Raw genomic sequence first — 20,122 nt, forward strand, 5'->3', positions numbered from 1 at the left:
TATCAGGACCCAGATGTGCAAAACAGTTAGGGTTATATATTCTAGAAGTCTCGCAGCTGTCAATGCAGCCAATGTTAGAGGTTTTATGTAAATCAAATGGTAAACATGTCAGTTGAGTCATTTTTTATTCCTGGTTGTAACACTACAAAATGTGAACGAGGGGAGAATACTTGCAAGGTTTCAAAATCCCCCTTTTTTTAGCTTAAATATTTTGACAAATATGAATAGTAATGCAGATTTTCATGCTCTCAAGGCATAATTACTCTTGATTTCTTTGTGTAGCCTCGGGCCAGCAAACCTTGGGGTTTCTAGAGGTTCTCAAGGTTCTCAAACTTCTAGAGGTTCTACCTGAAACCCTAACTTACTTAAAACTGAGAAACCTTTAGGGTGCTAAATGGAGTGTAGGCAAGCATATGACCTATAATTTTGTTGAATGACCTCTAAGTCATGTAGCCCCTACCAGCACAAGGCAGAATACTAGCTAACTAGAGAAATTTAAAAAAAAAAATTTCAAATTTTAATACAATTTTCAGTAAATAATTTGAATTATTCCTACTTCATTCATTCTCCTAAATATATGTGGTATTGAAAAGACTTTTAACTTGTTGACTACGAGTCTAATTTAAATCTGAAAATGGTTGCAGTTCTGTTCTACACCATATGAAAACCTGTGGAAGGAGTTTATTTTTGCTCTTTGTCTTACTTTATATGCATGCATGTAACCAAAAAGCGCCAAAAAAGGTTCATAGAATGCCAGGCCAAAATCTGTAGAATTCCCCGAAAGCCGATTAACGGCCGTTGCAATCAAATTTTCCCTCCGATTAAATTCTGTCAGTGTCAGAAGATTTGAGGCACAGTCCTGTAGTGTGGCTTCTCTTAGGTACGAGTCTTCTTGTGTGCGTCCGTTTTTCATGTCTTGACTGTCGTACAGTCTGACATTAATGACAACTGAGATCCTACAGTGTTGCATGGCTTACAGCGGGGATCGTGTTCAAACAGTCACAAAGTACTATTAAAAATCGCACAGTGTGCACCCGGCTTTACCTGCTGAACTTCTGAATTGAGGATACCATCCAACGATCCCCAATAGGAAGTAGGAAGACATTTGCTTTGGTTACTAGTTAGAACCTCTAGTTGACTGCAGCATAAGATAAATTTCCCCCTAGGTGTGAATGAGCAAACAGACTTCATGTACAAACCATAATGAACTTTCTTTTGCTTTCACACTATCACGTTGTGACCCAGATGAGGACGGGTTCCCTTCTGAGTCTGGTTCCCCTCAAGGTTTCTTCCTCACATCATCTTAGGGCGTTTTTCCTCACCACCGTCATCACCGACTCGCTCATTAGGGATAAATTCACACACTTAAAACCTCTATCCTCCATCCATCCATCCATCTTCTACACCGCTTATCCTTTTCAGGGTCACGGGGAAACCTGGAGCCTATCCCAGGGAGCATGGGGCACAAGGCGGGGTACACCCTGGACAGGGTGCCAATCCATCGCAGGGCACACTCACACACACACTCACACAATCTGTATCCTGTGTTTATATGTTTCTGTAAAGCTGCTTTGAGACAATGTCTATTGTTAGAAGCGCTATACAAATACAATTGAATTGAATCGAATTGAATGTGTATGCATGGTTTCTACTTAGAACCATGACAAGGATAAAGCTTTTATTGAAGATGAATGAATGGATGAATAAATAAACACCGAATGAGTGCCTCAGAGCCATGAAACACTGTGCTACATTCAAACACACGCTCCTGTTGTGGTTTAACTTTGGGAATTTATAATACAGAATTGTCCTAACCGAGCGTGCTTCATGTGCAAGCGGACCGCCCACAACACGACGTCACTGACCACTGTCCAATCAGAAGAGCAGCTGCTTTTATACTAGTCCCGCCCCTTGTTGTTTGCCGTTCCAGGTTGAGCAGTCGGCCAGTGGACTGGTGGATCGCTGCGCGTTTGCTGGAGAGTCCGGGTCCGTGAAGGAACGTCTCCAAACCTGATCAACGGTAAAGAGCGAGCATGGCGGTCGAAGAGGAAGGACTCCGAGTCTTTCAGAGTGTCAAAATAAAAATAGGTAAGTAGGCGAAAGGGAGGAGGGGGTGGGAGTCGCGCGTACTGTCTAAACGTTAGCTAACGGCTTTCAGTTAACGGGTCAAGAAGGCTCGAGCGTTGGCGCGCGACACCACTTTTCCATATTCTAATTCAAAGCACACGCTCGCGCCGCGCCGGAGGTCCAGTGTGCAGAGTGCAACATCATGACGAAAACAAACAAACAACTAAAAAAGCATGCCTTTCTGAGCGCGTGTGTTTACAGCACACCAAGAATCATCATAATCACGGGCTCTAATTTAACGCTGAAACCGAGCGTGGATGTGTGAGCTGGGGTTAAAAGAAAAATCCCGTCCGGATGGCACACTCGGGCTCACGCGCGCTGGGATTATTTGTAATTTGTTGAAAACATGAAATGCGAGAATCTTTTCTCCCACTGACGTTTCTTCAGGGGACAGTCCTGCTTGCGCTGGAGAAAACAATGGAAACCTGAATTAAACACGAATTATTGTGCCTTCCCTTCGGTTGTACCACACAGCCCGTGTAGCTTATTGTCACAGCAGTGCATTTGCGCGTGCATGCTTTTTTTCCTGTCCTCTTTTTTTCTTCTTCTTCTTTTTTGGTTTTACATCGGCGGTGTCCCAAACCGCATCTGTCTCTGCTGTGTCGTATGCCAGTAGCGCGCAAAAAAGGGTGTTTTTGCATTCATACATGCATATACATATATATATATATATATATATATATATATATATATATATATATATATATATATATATATATATGCATGTGGTATGAATGCAAAATATATATGTATAAATGTACATATACACACACACAGACACACATATATATGTATGAATGTATATATGTGTGTATGTACGCATGTGTGTATATGTATGTATGTGTGTGTATGTGTGTATGCATATATATATATGTGTATGTGTGTATATATATGTGTGTGTGTATGCATGTATATATATGTATGTATGTATGCATGTGTGTGTGTATATATATATATATATATATATATATGTGTGTGTGTATATGTATATGTATATGTATGTATGTATATATGTACTGTATACCACCTCCACACAGCAGAGAGCCCATGCACGTCACAGAGCACAAACCACCCAGCAGGATCAGATCTACATCTGACTAATTTTTTTTTTTCTACTGCAAAAGCACACGCTGGTAAGCCACGTGCTTGTTCTGCGTGCATCAAAACAGCATCTGCATGAGAGATTGCCATCTATTAGATGCAAGATGTCTACAATAACTAGATGCATCGTGTATCATAAGTCTCATGTGACTGCTGGTACGCATCCGACTATTTTCACTGTTTTTCACTCATTGTTGTTCATATGCTCAGCCCTGTGATTGATCATTTCTCCAACGGTACGGGAAGAACAAGACTAAATGAACACACCTGTGCTGTAATGAAGTTCACCGTTCAAGTGTACGGATCCGTACAGACTCTCGGTGTGTTCATGAAGCCTGGAAGTCGGATCAGTTGCAAACGGTTGCAAAATTGCGTAAAGACAGTTGCGTAAAGAGCGTTCGGGCTGCAGGAAGTGAGCATCATCTGTGACTGAAATCATGTTTGGGGGTTATTGCACATTTGAGGCACGCCCTTTATAAAGGAAACCTCACTTACTTTACTAGGTGTGTGTGTGTTTTGATTCTATCAGCCACCAGAAAACTGTCTGTCAGGGTTTCCTGTTCATACTTTGCATGAACAGTTATTAGTGTATTTGCTTATTGTCCGTGTCCCAGAGGATAGCGCTGAGAGGAGCGGAGGTTGATCATATGCAATGCACTGTGTGCGGTCCCAGGTTTGTTAAAGTAATGGTGTACAAAATATAATAATAATAATAATAATAATAATAATTGGGGCATGGTGGCTTTGTGGTTTGCATATTTACCTCGTACCTCCGGGGTTGGGGTTTGATTCCCGCCTCTACACTGTGTGTATGCAGTGTGCATGTTCTCCCTGTGCCTCGGGGCTTTCCTCCCGCAGTCCAAAGATATGCGTTGTAAGCTGATTGGCATTTCCAAATAGGAAATTGGAATAGTCTCCACGCTCCACCACGACCCTGTGTAGGATAAGTGGTACAGTAAATGGATGGATAATAATAATAACAATAATAATAATAATAATGTAATTACTATTATGTAAACGGTGGTATGGCTGGCATGGTTGACTATTGCTATTGAGAAGAACAAAAATATATAAAATCAATTATTACATTCCAAAGCCTACCATCAGTACGTACAGTTTATATACACTTGCTGCACACAACACTCAGGGTTCGATGACCAACAATTTCTACTCATTTTGTCAGCGTATGCCTGTGCCAGGAAGAGGAGGGTGTTTGATTGTTTTGCTACGTATACAGAGTTCTCGGCCTGGTTTCCTGAGGGAACATTTGTCTGGAGGAAGCTTCTCGGGGTCGGGAGCTTCTGGCAGGGGGTGAAGGGAGGAAACAGGAAAGCACTCCAGAGCACTTCCTGATAGGCCGAAGGAACTACAAAGCAGCTCGGAGCAGCTTGTTTTCAGTGTTCCCGGGTTAGACTCGGACTAATGAGAACCAGCTGGAATCAGAGATTGGCTTTCACACCGAGAGTCCAAACGCTGTAATGCTATTTCTTTTTCTTTCTTTTTTTTTTTTAAGCAGGCCTGAAACTTTTCATTGCTTAACGCTTGAAACAGAGTGAAACTGAGCTAGGAGACATGTGGGTGTGGAAGACAGGTTTTAATAGAAGGAGCAGTTTCGTATAAGGGTGCTTAGTGCTTAGTCAGGGGTTGAACTGCGGAACGTGAGAATCAACTCCCCTGCCCCTACTTTAGGAGGAGAAACGAGGCAAGGGGAGGAGGAAGTGTTCCCAGTTTCCACATGGCCTTCCTGGACGTTGATCAGCAGAGTTTGTCCAAAACTTTTGAGGGCTTGTTGAATCACCGTGGAAGGCGTGAGGATGTCATACCGAGATGTCATCTTCACTTAGAAAAAAAAAAGGTTCCTCAATCTTTTCCCAGAGGGACAACTGCAGTACATTGCTAGCGGAACGTCGTTTTCTAAATGCTTTCACGCCAGCAGTGATTTTTCGCTTCACAGCACACAACAGTACATCGGTGGTGCGCCCTAAGGGGGCTTTCACACGCGCAGTTTAGTCTGAAACAGAGCACGGTTTGCATGAAACATTGGTAATGTAAACGCCGTCATTACGGACCTGGAAGTGCACCGCTGTACCGAACCCGAGACTACCTGTAGGAGGTGGGCTGGTGCGCCGCGATTCCCGTGAACGTGGACACGACTTTTACTCGGGTCCGCACTCGTTCAGGAAGTAAAGTAGCGTCAGGAAGATGGTTAGTTTCCACAAAGGGAAGGTCGCGGAGCACAGGAGATGTCCACCGCTGTGTATAATATCTGCTGCGCGTCCAATCATAGCACCAAAATCGTTTTTTTTGTTGTTTTTTTTTAAACAAAAATATGGTGAGTCGCGTTGTGTTCTTCGTGTGCGTTTGTAATAGCGTAAGATGAACTCGATAGAAACGAGTGAGTCTGAAACCAGACCCAGCGCTGCAGGAACAACCGCACTCGGGTTCGGACCGCAGCAAACGTAGCCAGCGTGAAAACCACCCTGGTCTCAGGTGCCGTAGTCTGCCTGATCTGCCTAGTGCGATAGAGCAACAAAAACAATGCGGTGCCAGTATGTACGGTGTAGCCATAACACTCACAACGTTCAACCCCTTGCTGCAGGAGACACCTATGTTTTCTTAGCAAAAGCAGTGGTCAGAGCCAATGGGAATAGAATTCACTGAAGGGGAACGGACCAGGGAGTCTCTCTAGGTGACGTGCGAATTCACAAAGTGAGCCGGTGGAAAAGAAGAAGGCAAATCAGCTAGCCTCTCTCACACCCTCTACAATCAACCCCGCTGACGTTCGAGATCAACAGTATCTCATGATCAGTTAGCGTAGTTTCTAAAAATAAAATGTCTGTCGGATCTGAGCTGGGGAAATTGGAACGGGATAACCATACGCAGAAAAGGTGGAATTGTTGTTTATAAAGAGTGATTTGCGTTTCTGTATGTTCACAGGTTGTCCAGTAATAAAAGTGCAGGATAGGGCATGCTGTGCATCACGCTCATCCATAACCTGCACTCTATAGGCTGGTATAAGCTGCTAATATATATATATATATATATACGCAGTCATTTCTTTTCCTATTTTGTGCAGACAAGTGTTCAATTTCTTTAATATTTTCCTTTCATGACAGTCAGCACATTCACAGGGACAACGATAATCCGATATGAACCCGATTAAGACGATACTCTGATTAAGAAACTAGCATGTAGACAGAGATTATTGATGACCTTAATCCGATTAAAGTCATACTCGATGTAAACACAGATGGAATGAAGACGTGTGGAGTATTCCTGTTTTAGTCGCGTTACAGACACGTACACACCTTAATCACACTATTAACGTCGTGTGAGAGTTTTCACCGCATTTTGCGACAGGACGCGTACACACACGGCAGCGCTCGTCCGATTAACAGCAAACGAGAGAGCACGGCCGCGTCCCAAACCACGTACTTACCTACTGTATAGTAGGTGAGATACATGTGTTTCAGCAGGTAAGAACGCGGTTTGGGACGCAGCCCACGTCTTCAAGCAGTCGTCTATTTACACGTACAGCACGACAAATAATTAACCGCACTTGAAGCGTTCGTAAAATTAAAAATAAAAACACCAAACACTGTATACGCTCCCATAACGAAGACCAACTGTACGTCGATACGTGAAATTCCGGAGGGACGTCTGATGGCGTGGAGCGGTGACGTAATGACACGTGCCGTTAATCCATCTATGTTCTATAACGTGTAAAACAGGAACATGACAGGAGTATTCTAAAAGCGACTCGTGTAAACATCTTAATCACAATATTGTCTCATTCAGAATAAGGTCAGTAATTAGATTACTGCTGTCCATTTAAACATAGTCAGTCATAAAGTTTTAACAACTTCTTTATATATCGTTTTACATTATATCTTTTCATGTAATATTGATCTTTGACTTTTCTGATATTTTTTTAAAAGATGTGTTTCATTTAGAAATCCCTAAATGAGACAAAAATGTTGTTCATGACCGAAGACACCTCTGAAAACGCCTGTGTTCTGCACCGCACCTCCTCCCTTCACCACGTACTGTAACCGCACGCCGCATCGCTTTTAATTCACGTGAACTTGAACTCGGCTCGGCTTTGTTATACCGCCCGCCCGCCCATTCTGCATCGCCGTAGATTTCCTCAGTAAAGAACGACTAGCTGGGGCCTTGTCAGGTTGTCAGGTCGGTACGCATGGTTCGAGTGTACACATAAATATATCAGTAGAAGTCCATTTCCATCCTCGGTGCTTCACTCACACGCAGTGCGGGCTGGAGGACCGGCTATGACACACTGGCACTCAGAACTAGCTGTGTGTGCACTTTGCCAAAAGGTGGACTGGTTATGCTACTGGTTATGCAGCAGCTGTGAAGTGTGTGTGTGTGTGTGTGCGTGGTGTGATTCACCCTAGTGTCCCATCCATCGCGCCAGTACGCGACCCTGTCCAGGATCCTTACTGAAATTGAATCAAACAAAATGAGCGAATGTGAATGCTTAAAGCGGAGTGAAAGTGAGCTGTGAAACGTGTGGGTGTGAAAGACAAGTTTCGTAAAAAGGGACTTCAGTGTAGAGACAGGAGGGAGTCGGGCACAGCGCTCAGTCAGGGGTTGAACTGCAGAACGTGAGAATCGACTCCCCTGTCAGTACTTTAGGGGGAGAAACAAGGCAAGTGGAGGAAGTGTTCCCAGTTTCCACATGGCCTTCCTGGACGCTGGCCAGCAGAGTTTGTCCAAAACCCTGCCTCGAGGGCTCGTTGAATCGCGGAGGAAGGCGCGAGGAGGGCTGCTTCACATCTGACCGCCAATACCGATGTCATCTTCACTTTGAAGAAAGAAAAATAGGTTCCTCAAGGGTCCTCCACGTAGAAGGTATGCGTAGAATGTAGGCAGGTTACATCGCTCGCGGAGCGGACGGTGACGTTTGCAGGTCGAGGAATTCAGAACGTCTGAAATGACTGTGCCGCAAGTCAAAGCAAAACTGGTCGATTTATCTGCAGTTTCTCTTCAGTCAGATAAACGAAAGTGTGCATGGCAGAGCTAGACTTCCTACAGTCAGATTTCTGTGGTTTAGACGAGCTATTCCTGTCCTCAGACCTCAAGCAGAAATGGAAATCTCTTTTTCCGCCAGCGTGCTACAGTGGAGGGCCAGACCTACAGGCCCGTCCTCTTCAACACCGACAACAACAACAAAGCGCTCCGAGCTTTATTGCGCTGGATGCGGGCATTTGCACATAAAACAATGTTCTGCCTCCTGAACGCGTTCAGGAGTTCCTTGCAGTCTGGATCACCACGTCAGCACGACGGGGTTAAACAGCATACGATGAGCGCTCTGACCCGCGCTATAACGTGGTGCGATGGTAAAGAGCTTCACGTCCAGGACTGCACCGTTACACCACACGTCCAAACGCACACGCGTGAACGGATCCGCCTGATCCGAGAGAAGTTCTCACGGTTAGCTGGCGTTTGGTGCTGCGCCTCGTTTCTAGTCTAGGGGTGAAGCAGAGTCATTTCACAGGGAGGAAATGACCTCAGTTTCCGCACGGTTTTCCTGGCATCCGGCCAACAGAGTTTCCCCCAAAACCTCGGGGGTTGACGGCTGTTGAATCACTGAGGAAGGGGCGAGGAGAAGGGTCGCTTCCCGTGAAAAGGAATCGGGGTTTAATTCCGCTGTGTAGAAATGCACGCAGAGAACCTGTCATTCCTGCTCGAGTAAGAAGAACAGACTCGTCTATGATGTCTGAACCTAGGGATAAATATTAAAGCATTATCGTACCATTGGGGGTATTGCGGCATGGTGGCTTAGTGGTTAGCACATTCGCGTTTCAAACCCCAGATTGTCATTTCGAACTCCAGCGTGTCGTCGAGTCTATTAAAAGAGCGACAGCAATGAAAACCCTTTGAGGATCTGTTAATGTGAGTAAGGCACTAACTGACCTAGAGGTACAAGACAACATCGGCGCGGTATCAGTCGGTTCAAATAAAGACCTGGGATTGTTTGCCGCGTTGAAAACAGTGTTGACGTTTTGGCACGTGCATCAGAGAACGTGTAAGAAGCTCTGATTTGAGAAGGAACTCCCTTATAGGGAAGGCTAAGCCCCTAAGACCTGGAGGTTTGCCTGGTGTATCATGTATTTGTTCGATGCCAGTGCAAGTGAGGAATTTTATGAATGGACGGCGTGTCTGGACAGCGTGTCTGCTCTCTCTCTCTCTCTATCTATCTCTCTCTCTCTCTCTCTCTCCGAGCCCCTGTATCTATTTCTGCAGACGTACACGGCTGCTACCAGAGAATATAACCTCTGCTGCCAGGCCTGAAGCCAGTCATTGGGTTTCACCGTCTCAGCTGTGTAAAGAAATGCCGTGTGAAACGCGAAACCCACTTCCTGTTTTGATCCTTTGAGTCGACGAACTCCGGCGTCCGACACACGGGCCTGCGAGCTTAACGCTCACGAATACCCTTCCAGATGTTTTGCGGGCATGAGAAACTGAAAAAACGTGAAAATAGCTGAAGATTTCACGTGAAGGTTCTGTCGGCAGACGTTCTGGACCGAACCGCGATGGATTTCAGTCACACAGACGTTCTGGTTTTACAGCAGCTCGGTTATCAGTTGTGCTGGAATGTACCACACTAGTACCACACTGGCTGGAATGCCTATATTTGGGCATCGCGCCTCTACTCATCAGTTCTCCATGTCAAATGAAACAGCCCGACAGGATGTCTTTCACATTTTCCTCTCCTCGGCGTCCCACGAACGAACAATAGCGAACGCAGCGGTCTCTGTCGAGTAGCTGCCACAGAGCGCTTCCGAGCTGACGGCGCACGGCAACAACTCATCTCCATGGGCCTTGTGTCTTTAGCCCGAGATGAGAGCAGTTATTATCAGGCAGATAATAACTGCTCCCCGCCGGGGGGAGGGGGAGGGTGGGGTGCCTACAGACAGAGCTGTCCTAATGATGGATGCACCTCCTCCCTGCAAGTGCCCCCAGGCAGCAGAGCAGAACAAAGCATCCGTGTGTGTCAACTGTCTGTTCCCTGTGTCCCGTGCTATTAATAGCATTAACATTAGCGCTGATCTCCGAAGTGTTTGCCGAAATGCCTAGGCTGATTTAAACGTTTCTCGGCGCTCGTCGAAATGCTCGGCCCACTAACTTCACCCTTCGGTGCCTTCTAAACTACGTCTTGGACGCAGCCTGAAATTCCATTCGTACGATCTCATTTCCTGTTACAGTTCTCCTTCTCTTTTCCCCTGTCTTTCTTGGGTCTGCTCTCATGCCACATCCCCCCCTCCCTCCCCTCCCCTCCCCAGCCCCTCCCCTCCCTCTTCCCTCTCAGCGCTCAGCTCTCAGCTGTCCCTCTGCTCTGCCATCCCACTCGTCCTTTCTGTCCTCCGCCTTCTACATGGTTGCTGTTGGATTTGTTTGGTTGAGTTCCCAGGCCTGTTTACAGAAAACTCCAGAAACTATAAAAGGGTGAAGCAGGCCTGTGTGCGGTGGTAGCTCAGAGGTTAGGACGTCGGATTACGGATCAGAAGGTCATGAGTTTGAACCCCAGCACTGCCAAGCTGCCTCTGCTGGGCCCTCGAGCAAGGCCCTTAACCCTCAACTGCTCAGCCGTATAAAAAAAAATGAGATAAGTGGCTCTGGATGAGGGTGTCTGCCGAGTGTCGTAAACGTAAACGCTTATTTTTATACTCTCCCGGTCGGGAAGGGACTTTTGTTCAAGTTAGTGATTAGTGAAATCAGGGCAGCTTGCCCATGTTCTGTCTGTCCCAGTGGCTGTGATGTAACACACACAAATCTGTTCTGCAGAGGTAACCAGTCCTCGCTAATCGCTTCGCTTGACCAACTCGGGAGCAGTGCTTCCTTCTTCCTGGTTTGCCTCATCACCTCCTTATCCCTCTCCTCTTCTGTCCGCAATCTTACAGTTACATTTATTCATTTAGAGACTTAGGAAATACAAGCAAAGCGATATATCAAGCGGAGAACAAAACAAAAAAATAGTGCTCCCGTACCGAGATTTATAACCGAGTTCTAGAGTAGAGGTGTAAGAGCCAGAGTAAGTGTTTATTTTTATTTTTTAAAATTTTATTATTTTTTAAATAAAGTGGGGTTGGCAGGTTAGGGGTTAGTTAGGTGTTCAGGGAAGAGGTAGGTCTTTAGCTGTTTGTTGAAGACGGTGAGAGATTCTGCGGTCCGGATGGAGGTTGGGAGTTCATTCCACCACTGAGGGACAGTTAGTGTGAATGATGTGGAGAGGGACCTCGTGCCACGCTGAGTACTAAGCGTTGGTCATTAACCGATCGCAGATTGCGTGAGGGAACGTAGGCCTTCAGGAGAGAGTTGAGGTAGGGGGCGCTGTTCCAGACAAGGTCTTGTAGGTGAGCATCAAGCCCTTGAATTTGATGCGGGCGGCTACAGGAAGCCAGTGGAGTGAGATGAAGAGGGGTTTGACGTGGGTTCTTTTGGGCTGGCTGAAGACGAGGTGTGCTGCTGCTTTCTGAATCATCTGAAGGGGTTTGATGGAGCTGGCTGGAGGCCCGAGAGTAGTGCGGTGCAGTAGTCCAGTTTTGATATGACAAGCGCCTGGACTAGTATCTGTGTAGCTTGTTCGGTGAGACAGGGTCTGATTTTCTTGATGTTGTACAGGATGAACCTACAGGACCGTGCAGTTGTTGAAATGTGGTCTGTGAAGTTGAAGCGGTCATCCTGGCTGTCCTGGTTGGCTTGAGTGCGGTTGAGCCGCGCTGTACAGTGAGGTTGTGTTGTATTGAGGCGCAGGCTGGGATGATGAGAATCCCGTCTGTCCCACCCTTTTCTGCGTCTACCTTCACGCCTGCATTCTGCCGGTTGTTTTTACAACACACCAACATTACTGCTTGTTTACAGTCAGTGAGTCAGGGCGACGACACGGGCAGATATCCTGCTTTTCTTTATTATTCGTTGCTCGGTGAACGAGCACCTTCACCACCTAGGAGAATACTTTTTTTATTTAAACTCCTCTTACCGTCTTTTGCAAAACAAACGTTTTCATTTGTCACCTCACGATCACTCGATAAACACAAACACGTTCACAACATTACCGCATCGAACAAGCAGCACATTGGAGCTCATAAATGTATCAGGGAAAGTTCTCCACGTTCTCCCGCTCTTCTCTTTGTCTCGCTCGCTTCTTTCCACCTGTTCCTTTCTTCTTGTCACACCCCTCCCCCTCCCTTCTTCCTGTCATTCACATTTCCACACAGCATCTCACTTACACTCCTCCGCGCCTTTCTTCACTCTCTGGAGCGCTTCTGCCCCAATTTCCTCTTTCTGTAATTATATTTTACCACCTACACAGGCGTGTGTGTGTGTGTGTGTGTGAGAGCACATGCTGGGAAATATGGCAGAAAATATCACGTGAAGACATTTCTTGCGAAACGTGATACACAAATTCCTTCTCAAAGTTCCAGCACATTTAAAAAAGGATATTTTTTATTTAATCAAAAAAGATGTGAAGTGAAGTGAATAACATTTGATTAACTCATGACACCGGCCCCTGTCAAGGGGTGGGATACAAGCAGCAGTTGAACGGTCAGTTCTCGAAGTTGATGAGTTGGAAGCAGGAAAAATGGGCAGGTGTAAGGATCTGAGCGACTTTGACGAGGGCTTGTGTTAGTGTTCCCGGTGTGCAGTGGTTAGTACATAGCAAAAGTGGTCCCAGGAAGGACACCCATGAACCGGCGACAGGGTCGTGCGCATCCAAGGCTCACCGATGTGCAAGGGGTGTGAAGGCTAGAATATCTGCGAAAGCGACATAGAAGAAGATCCTTGTGGTGTAGGTCCTGTAAGTTGTGAGGTGGGGCCTCTACGGATCGGACTTGTTTGTCCTGAACATCGCTCGATCGGATCGAGATCTGGGGAATTTGGACCCCAAACGAACACCTTGAACTCTTTGTCATGTTCCTCAAACCCATTCCTGAACAGTTTTTGCAGTGTGTCAGGGAGAATTATCCTGCTGAACGAGGCCACTGACATTAGGGAATATCAATGCCATGAGGAGGTGTACTTGATCTGCAGCAATGTGTAGGTAGATGATACGTGTCAAAGTAACATCCACATGAATGCCAGGACCCAAAGTTTCCCAGCAGAACATTACCCAGAGCATCAGACTGCCTCCTGGTGCATCTTGGTGCAGTGGAGCAACGCACCCGGACGTCTACTTGATGTAAAAGAACGTGATTAATCAGACCAGGCCACCTTCTTCCATTGCTCCATGGTTCTGATGCTCACGTGCCTGTTGTAGGTGGACAGGGGTCTGCATGGGCACCCTGAGCCCCATACACATCAGCACCCATCGTCACAGAGCGGTGTAACACACGTGGAGGGAAGCACTATCCGCCGTCTTCCACGTACATGAGCTCATACATGCGTATCGCTGTGATTGACAGGGGACAGAGAACACGGCGGCGGCGGCGGCGTCCCCCCCCGACAGCACTGCCAGGTTTCTCTCTACGACTCCCGGTCATGCAAGGCTGGGACATCGTCGGGATTTGAACGCTTTTTCTCGTGCCTCTCGATTGTCTTCTCGTCGCCTTCATTTCGGAACGTTTACGCTCCGCCGCATGTGTAATAAAGGTTCGTTTGGCACAGCCATGTGAAAACATGAAGTCCACTTCCTGAAAGACAAAAAAAAAAAAAGGTCTTACTATGATGAAAGGTCTCTTTCTTTCTTTCTTCCTTTCTTTCTGCTCATTCTGTGAAAAGAGATTAGAGTGAGTCATTGCGGCCCTCGGGGGAACCGACGGGAAGAGAATTGAAAGTGGAATAGACAGACAACAGCTGTGGAGGAAGAGGACACGAGGAAGAGAAATAGATTCAGATGTAAAGTGATGCGGCACCGAGAGACGCAATGGAAGGACCAAGGAGACGTTACGGCTTGCAGAGGAAGTGTTTATTTTCTGTTGTCTTATCTCACACACACACACACACACACACTTTCCATTTCTCTCTCTCTCCCTCACACACACACACACTTTCCACCTCTCTCTCTCTCTCTCTCTCTCTCTCTGTCTCACACACTCACACACGTCACACACGCCATACACAGAGACTGACTGTGTTGCCTCCACCAAGAAAACAAGCACTCCTAAAGACACACACACACACACACACACACACACAGTGAGAGAACATACACAGAGACACGGCAGACCACACTTCGAGACTAGCTCTCACTTCTCTCTCTCTCTGTCTCTCTTTATCTTTCTTCTCCCCTCTTCCTCTCTCGCTTTTCTTTGGAAACGAAGGGGAAACCGATAGAGGGCACAGAGGGTTGCACTTCCTGTTGTGGTGTTTTCCTGTGGTGCGGAGACTCGAAGCGTCTGGCTTGGGATTACTCAGAATAGAATGTGTGTGTGTGTGTGTGTGTGTGTGTGTGGATGTCTGTATACTCATTAGTCATCTTGTGTGACTACTCTCTTTGTGGGTTGATGGATCATAATGTATCATCATTGATCATTCCTGCAAGTCTCTTCTTGTTGTACTTGACTGGCACACACACACACACACACACACACACACACACACACAGTAATCCTATGATTATGATTGTCATCATTTCTGAGACAACCTAAAAGATGTAATCCAGGCAGGATCTGTGATTATGTGTGTGTGTGTGTGTGTGTGTGTGTGGGGGGGGGGGGGGGGGTGATGAAGGAACAGATCTCTGATGGCCGGATGTCATCATGGCCCTAATATGAAATACTGATTCTTACAGTTCCCTCCACTAATATTGGCACCCTTGGTAAATATGAGCAAAGAAGGCCGTGAGAAATTGTTTTTATTGTTGAACCTTTTGATCATTTGTTCGAAAAATTCAGAAAAATTCTCTCCTCTCATGGATATTAAACAACTGCGAACACAACACAGGTTTATCCGAAAAATCTATTTGTTAAATATAGGTGTGCAACAATTATTGGCACCCTTTTAGTCATTACTTTGTGCTACCTCCCTTTGCCAAGATAACAGCTCTGAGTCTTCTCCTATAACGCCTGATGAGGTTGGAGAATACATGGCGAGGGATCTGAGACCGTTCCTCCATACAGAATCTCTCCAGATCCTTCACATTTCGAGGTCCACACTGGTGGACTCTCCTCTTCAGTTCACCCCACAGGTTTTCTATGGGGTTCAGGTCAGGGGACTGGGATGGTCAGGGCAGGAGCTTGATTTTGTGGTCAGTAAATCATTTTTGTGTTGATTTTGATGTGTAATTTGGATCATTGTCCTGCTGGAAGATCCAATCACGGCCCATTTGAAGTTTTCTGGCAGAGGCAGTCAGGTTTTCATTTAATCTGTTGATATTTGAGTCCATGATGCCATGTATCCTAACAAAATGTCCAGGTCCTCTGGCAGAAAAACAGTCCCAAAACATTAAAGAGCCGTCATCATATTTAACCGTGGGCATGAGGAACTTTTCCATATGGCTACCTCTCTGTGTGTGACAAAACCACCTCTGTGTTTATTACCAAAAAGCTCTATTTCGGTTTCATCTGACCGTAGAACCCGATCCCATTTGAAGTTCCAGTAGTGTCTGCACACTGAAGACGCTCGAGTTTGTTTTTGGATGAGAGTAGAGGCTTTTTTCTTTAAACTCTTCCAAACAGCTTGTGGTGATGTCGGTGACTTCAGATTGTAGTTTTGGAGACTTTCTGACCCCAAGACACAACTAACTTCTGCAGATCTCCAGCTGGGATACTTGGAGATTTTTTATCCACTCGAACCGTCCTCTTCACAGTGCGTTGAGACGATATAGACGCACGTCCAATTCCAGGTTGATTTATAACATCTCCAGTTGACTGGAACGTCTTAATTATTGCCCTGATGGTGAAATGGGCGTTTTCAATGCTTGTGCTATTTTCTTATAGACACGCCCCATTGTGTGAAGCTCAACAACCTTTTGCTGCACATCACAGCTATATTCCTTGGTCTCACCCATTGTTATGAATGACTGAGGGAATTTGTCCTATGTGTTACCTCATATTTATACCCCTGTGAAACAGGAAGTCATGGTTGAGCAATTTCCTGTTTCTGGTCACCCAGGTGTAAAATAAATGTAAAATATCAACGGGAACGAACGATAGCATAGGACCCAGATTTTGGTAATGCTTTACAGCAAGGCTGTCCAATCTTACGTGCAAAGTGCCGGTGTGTATGCAGGTTTTCATTCCAACCAAACAGAAGCCACGCCCGAGTCTACTGAAAGCCAAGATCAACTGATTAAACAGATGGAATCAGGTGCGGCTCCTGCACCCACACCGGCCGTTTGCAGATAAGATCGGACACCCCTACTCTACATTGTTTAACACATAATTTAACAAATCAGCATTAACACACCATCAGTAGCATTAACAAAGCAGTTAAGCCCTGAATTAACTGATGGGTTTAAAAAAAAAAAAAAAAAAAAACCCCAAACAAGCCAAATAATTGCAGTTCAAACCATCATAAATTCCGAACTGAGCCTGAAAAGCAAACTGTAGCATTTACACTTGGAATAAATGACACCTTCGGTAAATCGTCAACATTTAGAAACTCGACGTAGTTGACTTCTTTGCTTATTTATATACATTTATGTTTAGATTGGCTCGAGCAAACATTAGTCAAGACACTTTGTATTTCATTGACATTAAAATAAATGATGATGGTGAGGCGTCTTTATAGGTTGGGGTTGGAGGTTGGGGTCAGAGCGCAGGGTCAGCTATAATACAGCGCCCCCTGGAGCAGAGAGGGTTAAGGGTCTTGCTCAATGGCCCAACAGTGGCAGCCTGGCAGCGCTGGGGCTCGAACCCCCGACCTTCTGATCAGTAACCCAGAGCCTTAACCACAGATAATATACACACACACACACATATATATATATATATATATATATAAATATATATATATATATATATATACACACAGTATATAAATATATTACATCTATATCAATTAATATCAATTAATACGCACGTTCATTGAGGTACATACTTTGTTAGCATCACTTATGGTTTGTTAATGTTAGTTAAGAGAATCTTAATGTAAAGATTTACCACATTTGAATAAAAATGTAATGTAAATATAAGTAACGGAACTTAAGTCTTTCACAAACGTAGACTATTTGTGCGTTCAAATCATGACGGAAGGATCGCGTCTGAACGTACACGAAGGCCACCACAAAGTAGTAATAACAAGTGGGAAACTTTTCCTTCGCGCCCTCGAGTTTCTGAGTCGGGGGTGTGCCCGTAAGGAAACATGGCAGCGGATGCAGCGTCTGTAGTTGTCGGTAATTTTGTTGAAATCGAATGTTTCCTCGCATCAGAAGCTGATTTCAGTGATTATGTGTTTGGTATAGGCAGCAAGATATTTCTTCTGTATTTACAATAAAAGAAGCTAATTCGCTGCACAAAATACGACACAGTTACGATATAATACGTACGTTTTTACATTGGCTTCGTATATTGCTTAAATATATATATAAAAAAAAGCCAAACACACCTCATGCGCATTCTTTGTTCTTCAAGTAGAGTTAAAAAAAAACCTTAAGAGAAAGTACACCGCCGTCTTGCTCCGAGACGTGAACGCTCCTGATGTCGTAATCACGACTTCCCGACTCGTAAAGACGAACTTCCCAGGAGGACTTGAACGCGCACTATAACACGTAAAGAATAACACGCTTCGGACCGTGCTGTTATCTGTAAATGATACACACCTGGGTAGTGTGATACGCTTCTCATCAGGCCGTGACCTCCCAGAAGTGTTTTATTTCCATATAACAGCACGGTCCGGAGTGTGTTATTCCACTTACAGCACAGCCAGTTGCCGACAGTTACACCGTTCCACTTGTTCATAATCAACACGTCACATGGGCAATGGTTTGTAGTTAGATTTTAATGTTGTGCACAAGTTTGTTCCTCTTATTACTTGTTATAACTAAGGACTCAATGAAACAAGCAAATAATATAAAGGCAGCTTGTCATTTTACCAGGAAGCATAAACGTTTCTGTCCTGGAGACTTTCCGCTGCTGGGAAACTTTACAAAGCGCTGACACTCGAGACTCCTTCCGTAAATGTTAAATAAACTCCTAACAGACCAAACACAACACAAACGATCACGTCACCACAACAATGCTGTGAAAGCACAACTCCATCCAAGTCTGTGCGTGAGTGTTACTATGGAAACAGCAAGGTATTAGAGCTCGTCAACATCAACCTGTCATTCGCGTTACTGTCCGAGCGGTCCAGCTAGATTCACGACGTGAACCACGCTGTGGTGTATAATTCATTCGAAGAGCAGTGAACCTAACGGACAGAGCCTTCGGGATTTCCCGATCGCAGACAAACGCCGCAATATGCGCAGGAACTTAGGATTTTTCAAAATTACGGCCGATTTTCCGCAGATCCGGGTCAAGACTTGTCATGTGACGTCATGGCAACGTGCATTCAGCCGAAGCCTTCTTCGATTCACACAGCTGAAAGGTCTCATTTACCAACCAACATCACTGTGAAAGAGCGTGCAGAACAATTTCGATTGCGATTTTGCAAATTCAAGTGGTTTTCCGTGAAACCGCCCAACCCCATACCCCAAACCCCAAACCCCCCCCCAAGCATTTTTGGCCGCAACGATCACAAAAACCCTCCATGAAATCCTGTACAGACGGCAAATGTACAAAAAAGCTTTCGAGCCAAGAGGAGGTGACGCACCATGAACCAGTCTGTCAACCGTGGGAAAGCAGCTTTAAATTTTTAAATGTCCTATTAAAACATCCGTATAAATCACTCCAAACCGGCGATGTTCTTTTAGCCAGCTCTTAATTTCTGTTTTGTTTGTGGTGTGGATTTCTGAGGCCCACAGCCGCCGCTTCACTGCGGAGTAGCTGAACGCCTTTCTGTTCACAGCGAGCCCACGATACTGTCAGTGCTTCAAACATAAAGACTTCAAGCTGTACGGAGACTTAAAGCTTAAAGCGCATCTATTATAGTTTTGAAACGTGCCTAATTTTGTCTTGAAGGTCTCCTAGAATAGATTTACATGCATCCGAGGTCGAAAAACACTTTAATGTGCTTATAATTTAAACTGCAGCGTTACCTTTTTTGCCCAGTGTCACAAACGACTCGTTCAATGATCCGTTCTAAATGATTCATTCTAAACTCCTCCTTTCAGAGAGCATACTCTGATCTGATTGGTCAGACGTCCCTGTCTGTTGTGTCAGCGTGTTTCAAAAAGGAAACGCCCACTACCATAACGAGTTTTAGCTCCGTCTGTTCGCGAGTAGCCGATGAGAACCAGAGGCGGGGCTTTGTTAAAACCTACGTAGGTTAGTGCAGGAAGTAAGTCTGGAATTACGTAGGTTAGTACAGGAAGTAAGTCTGGAATTACGTAGGTTAGTACAGGAAGTAAGTCTGGAACTACGTAGGTTAGTGCAGGAAGTAAGTCTGGAATTACGTAGGTTAGTACAGGAAGTAAGTCTGGAATTACGTAGGTTAGTACAGGAAGTAAGTCTGGAATTACGTAGGTTAGTACAGGAAGTAAGTCTGGAATTACGTAGGTTAGTACAGGAAGTAAGTCTGGAATTACGTAGGTTGGTACAGGAAGTAAGTGTGGAATTACGTAGGTTGGTACAGGAAGTAAGTCTGGAATTACGTAGGTTAGTGCAGGAAGTAAGTGTGGAATTACGTAGGTTGGTACAGGAAGTAAGTGTGGAATTACGTAGGTTGGTACAGGAAGTAAGTCTGGAATTACGTAGGTTAGTGCAGGAAGTAAGTGTGGAATTACGTAGGTTGGTACAGGAAGTAAGTGTGGAATTACGTAGGTTGGTACAGGAAGTAAGTCTGGAATTACGTAGGTTAGTGCAGGAAGTAAGTGTGGAATTACGTAGGT

The 20,122-nt window shown here is 45.3% G+C and overlaps 1 protein-coding gene across 1 annotated transcript in view; it reads left to right on the forward strand.

Annotated features, from left to right (window-relative positions):
- The first annotated feature begins 1,932 nt into the window (after nt 1-1,932).
- The window catches only part of rasa3 (RAS p21 protein activator 3), a 67,963-nt gene continuing 49,773 nt past the window's right edge, over nt 1,933-20,122 (forward strand). Inside the window, exon 1 of the mRNA XM_017457946.3 lies at nt 1,933-2,088. Within this exon, the coding sequence (XP_017313435.1) occupies nt 2,034-2,088 (55 nt within the window). The 5' untranslated portion in view covers nt 1,933-2,033. The remainder of the gene's footprint in view (nt 2,089-20,122) is intronic.

This window comes from Ictalurus punctatus, chromosome 26 (genome assembly GCF_001660625.3).
Source record: "Ictalurus punctatus breed USDA103 chromosome 26, Coco_2.0, whole genome shotgun sequence".
Taxonomy (NCBI): Eukaryota; Metazoa; Chordata; class Actinopteri; order Siluriformes; family Ictaluridae; genus Ictalurus; species Ictalurus punctatus.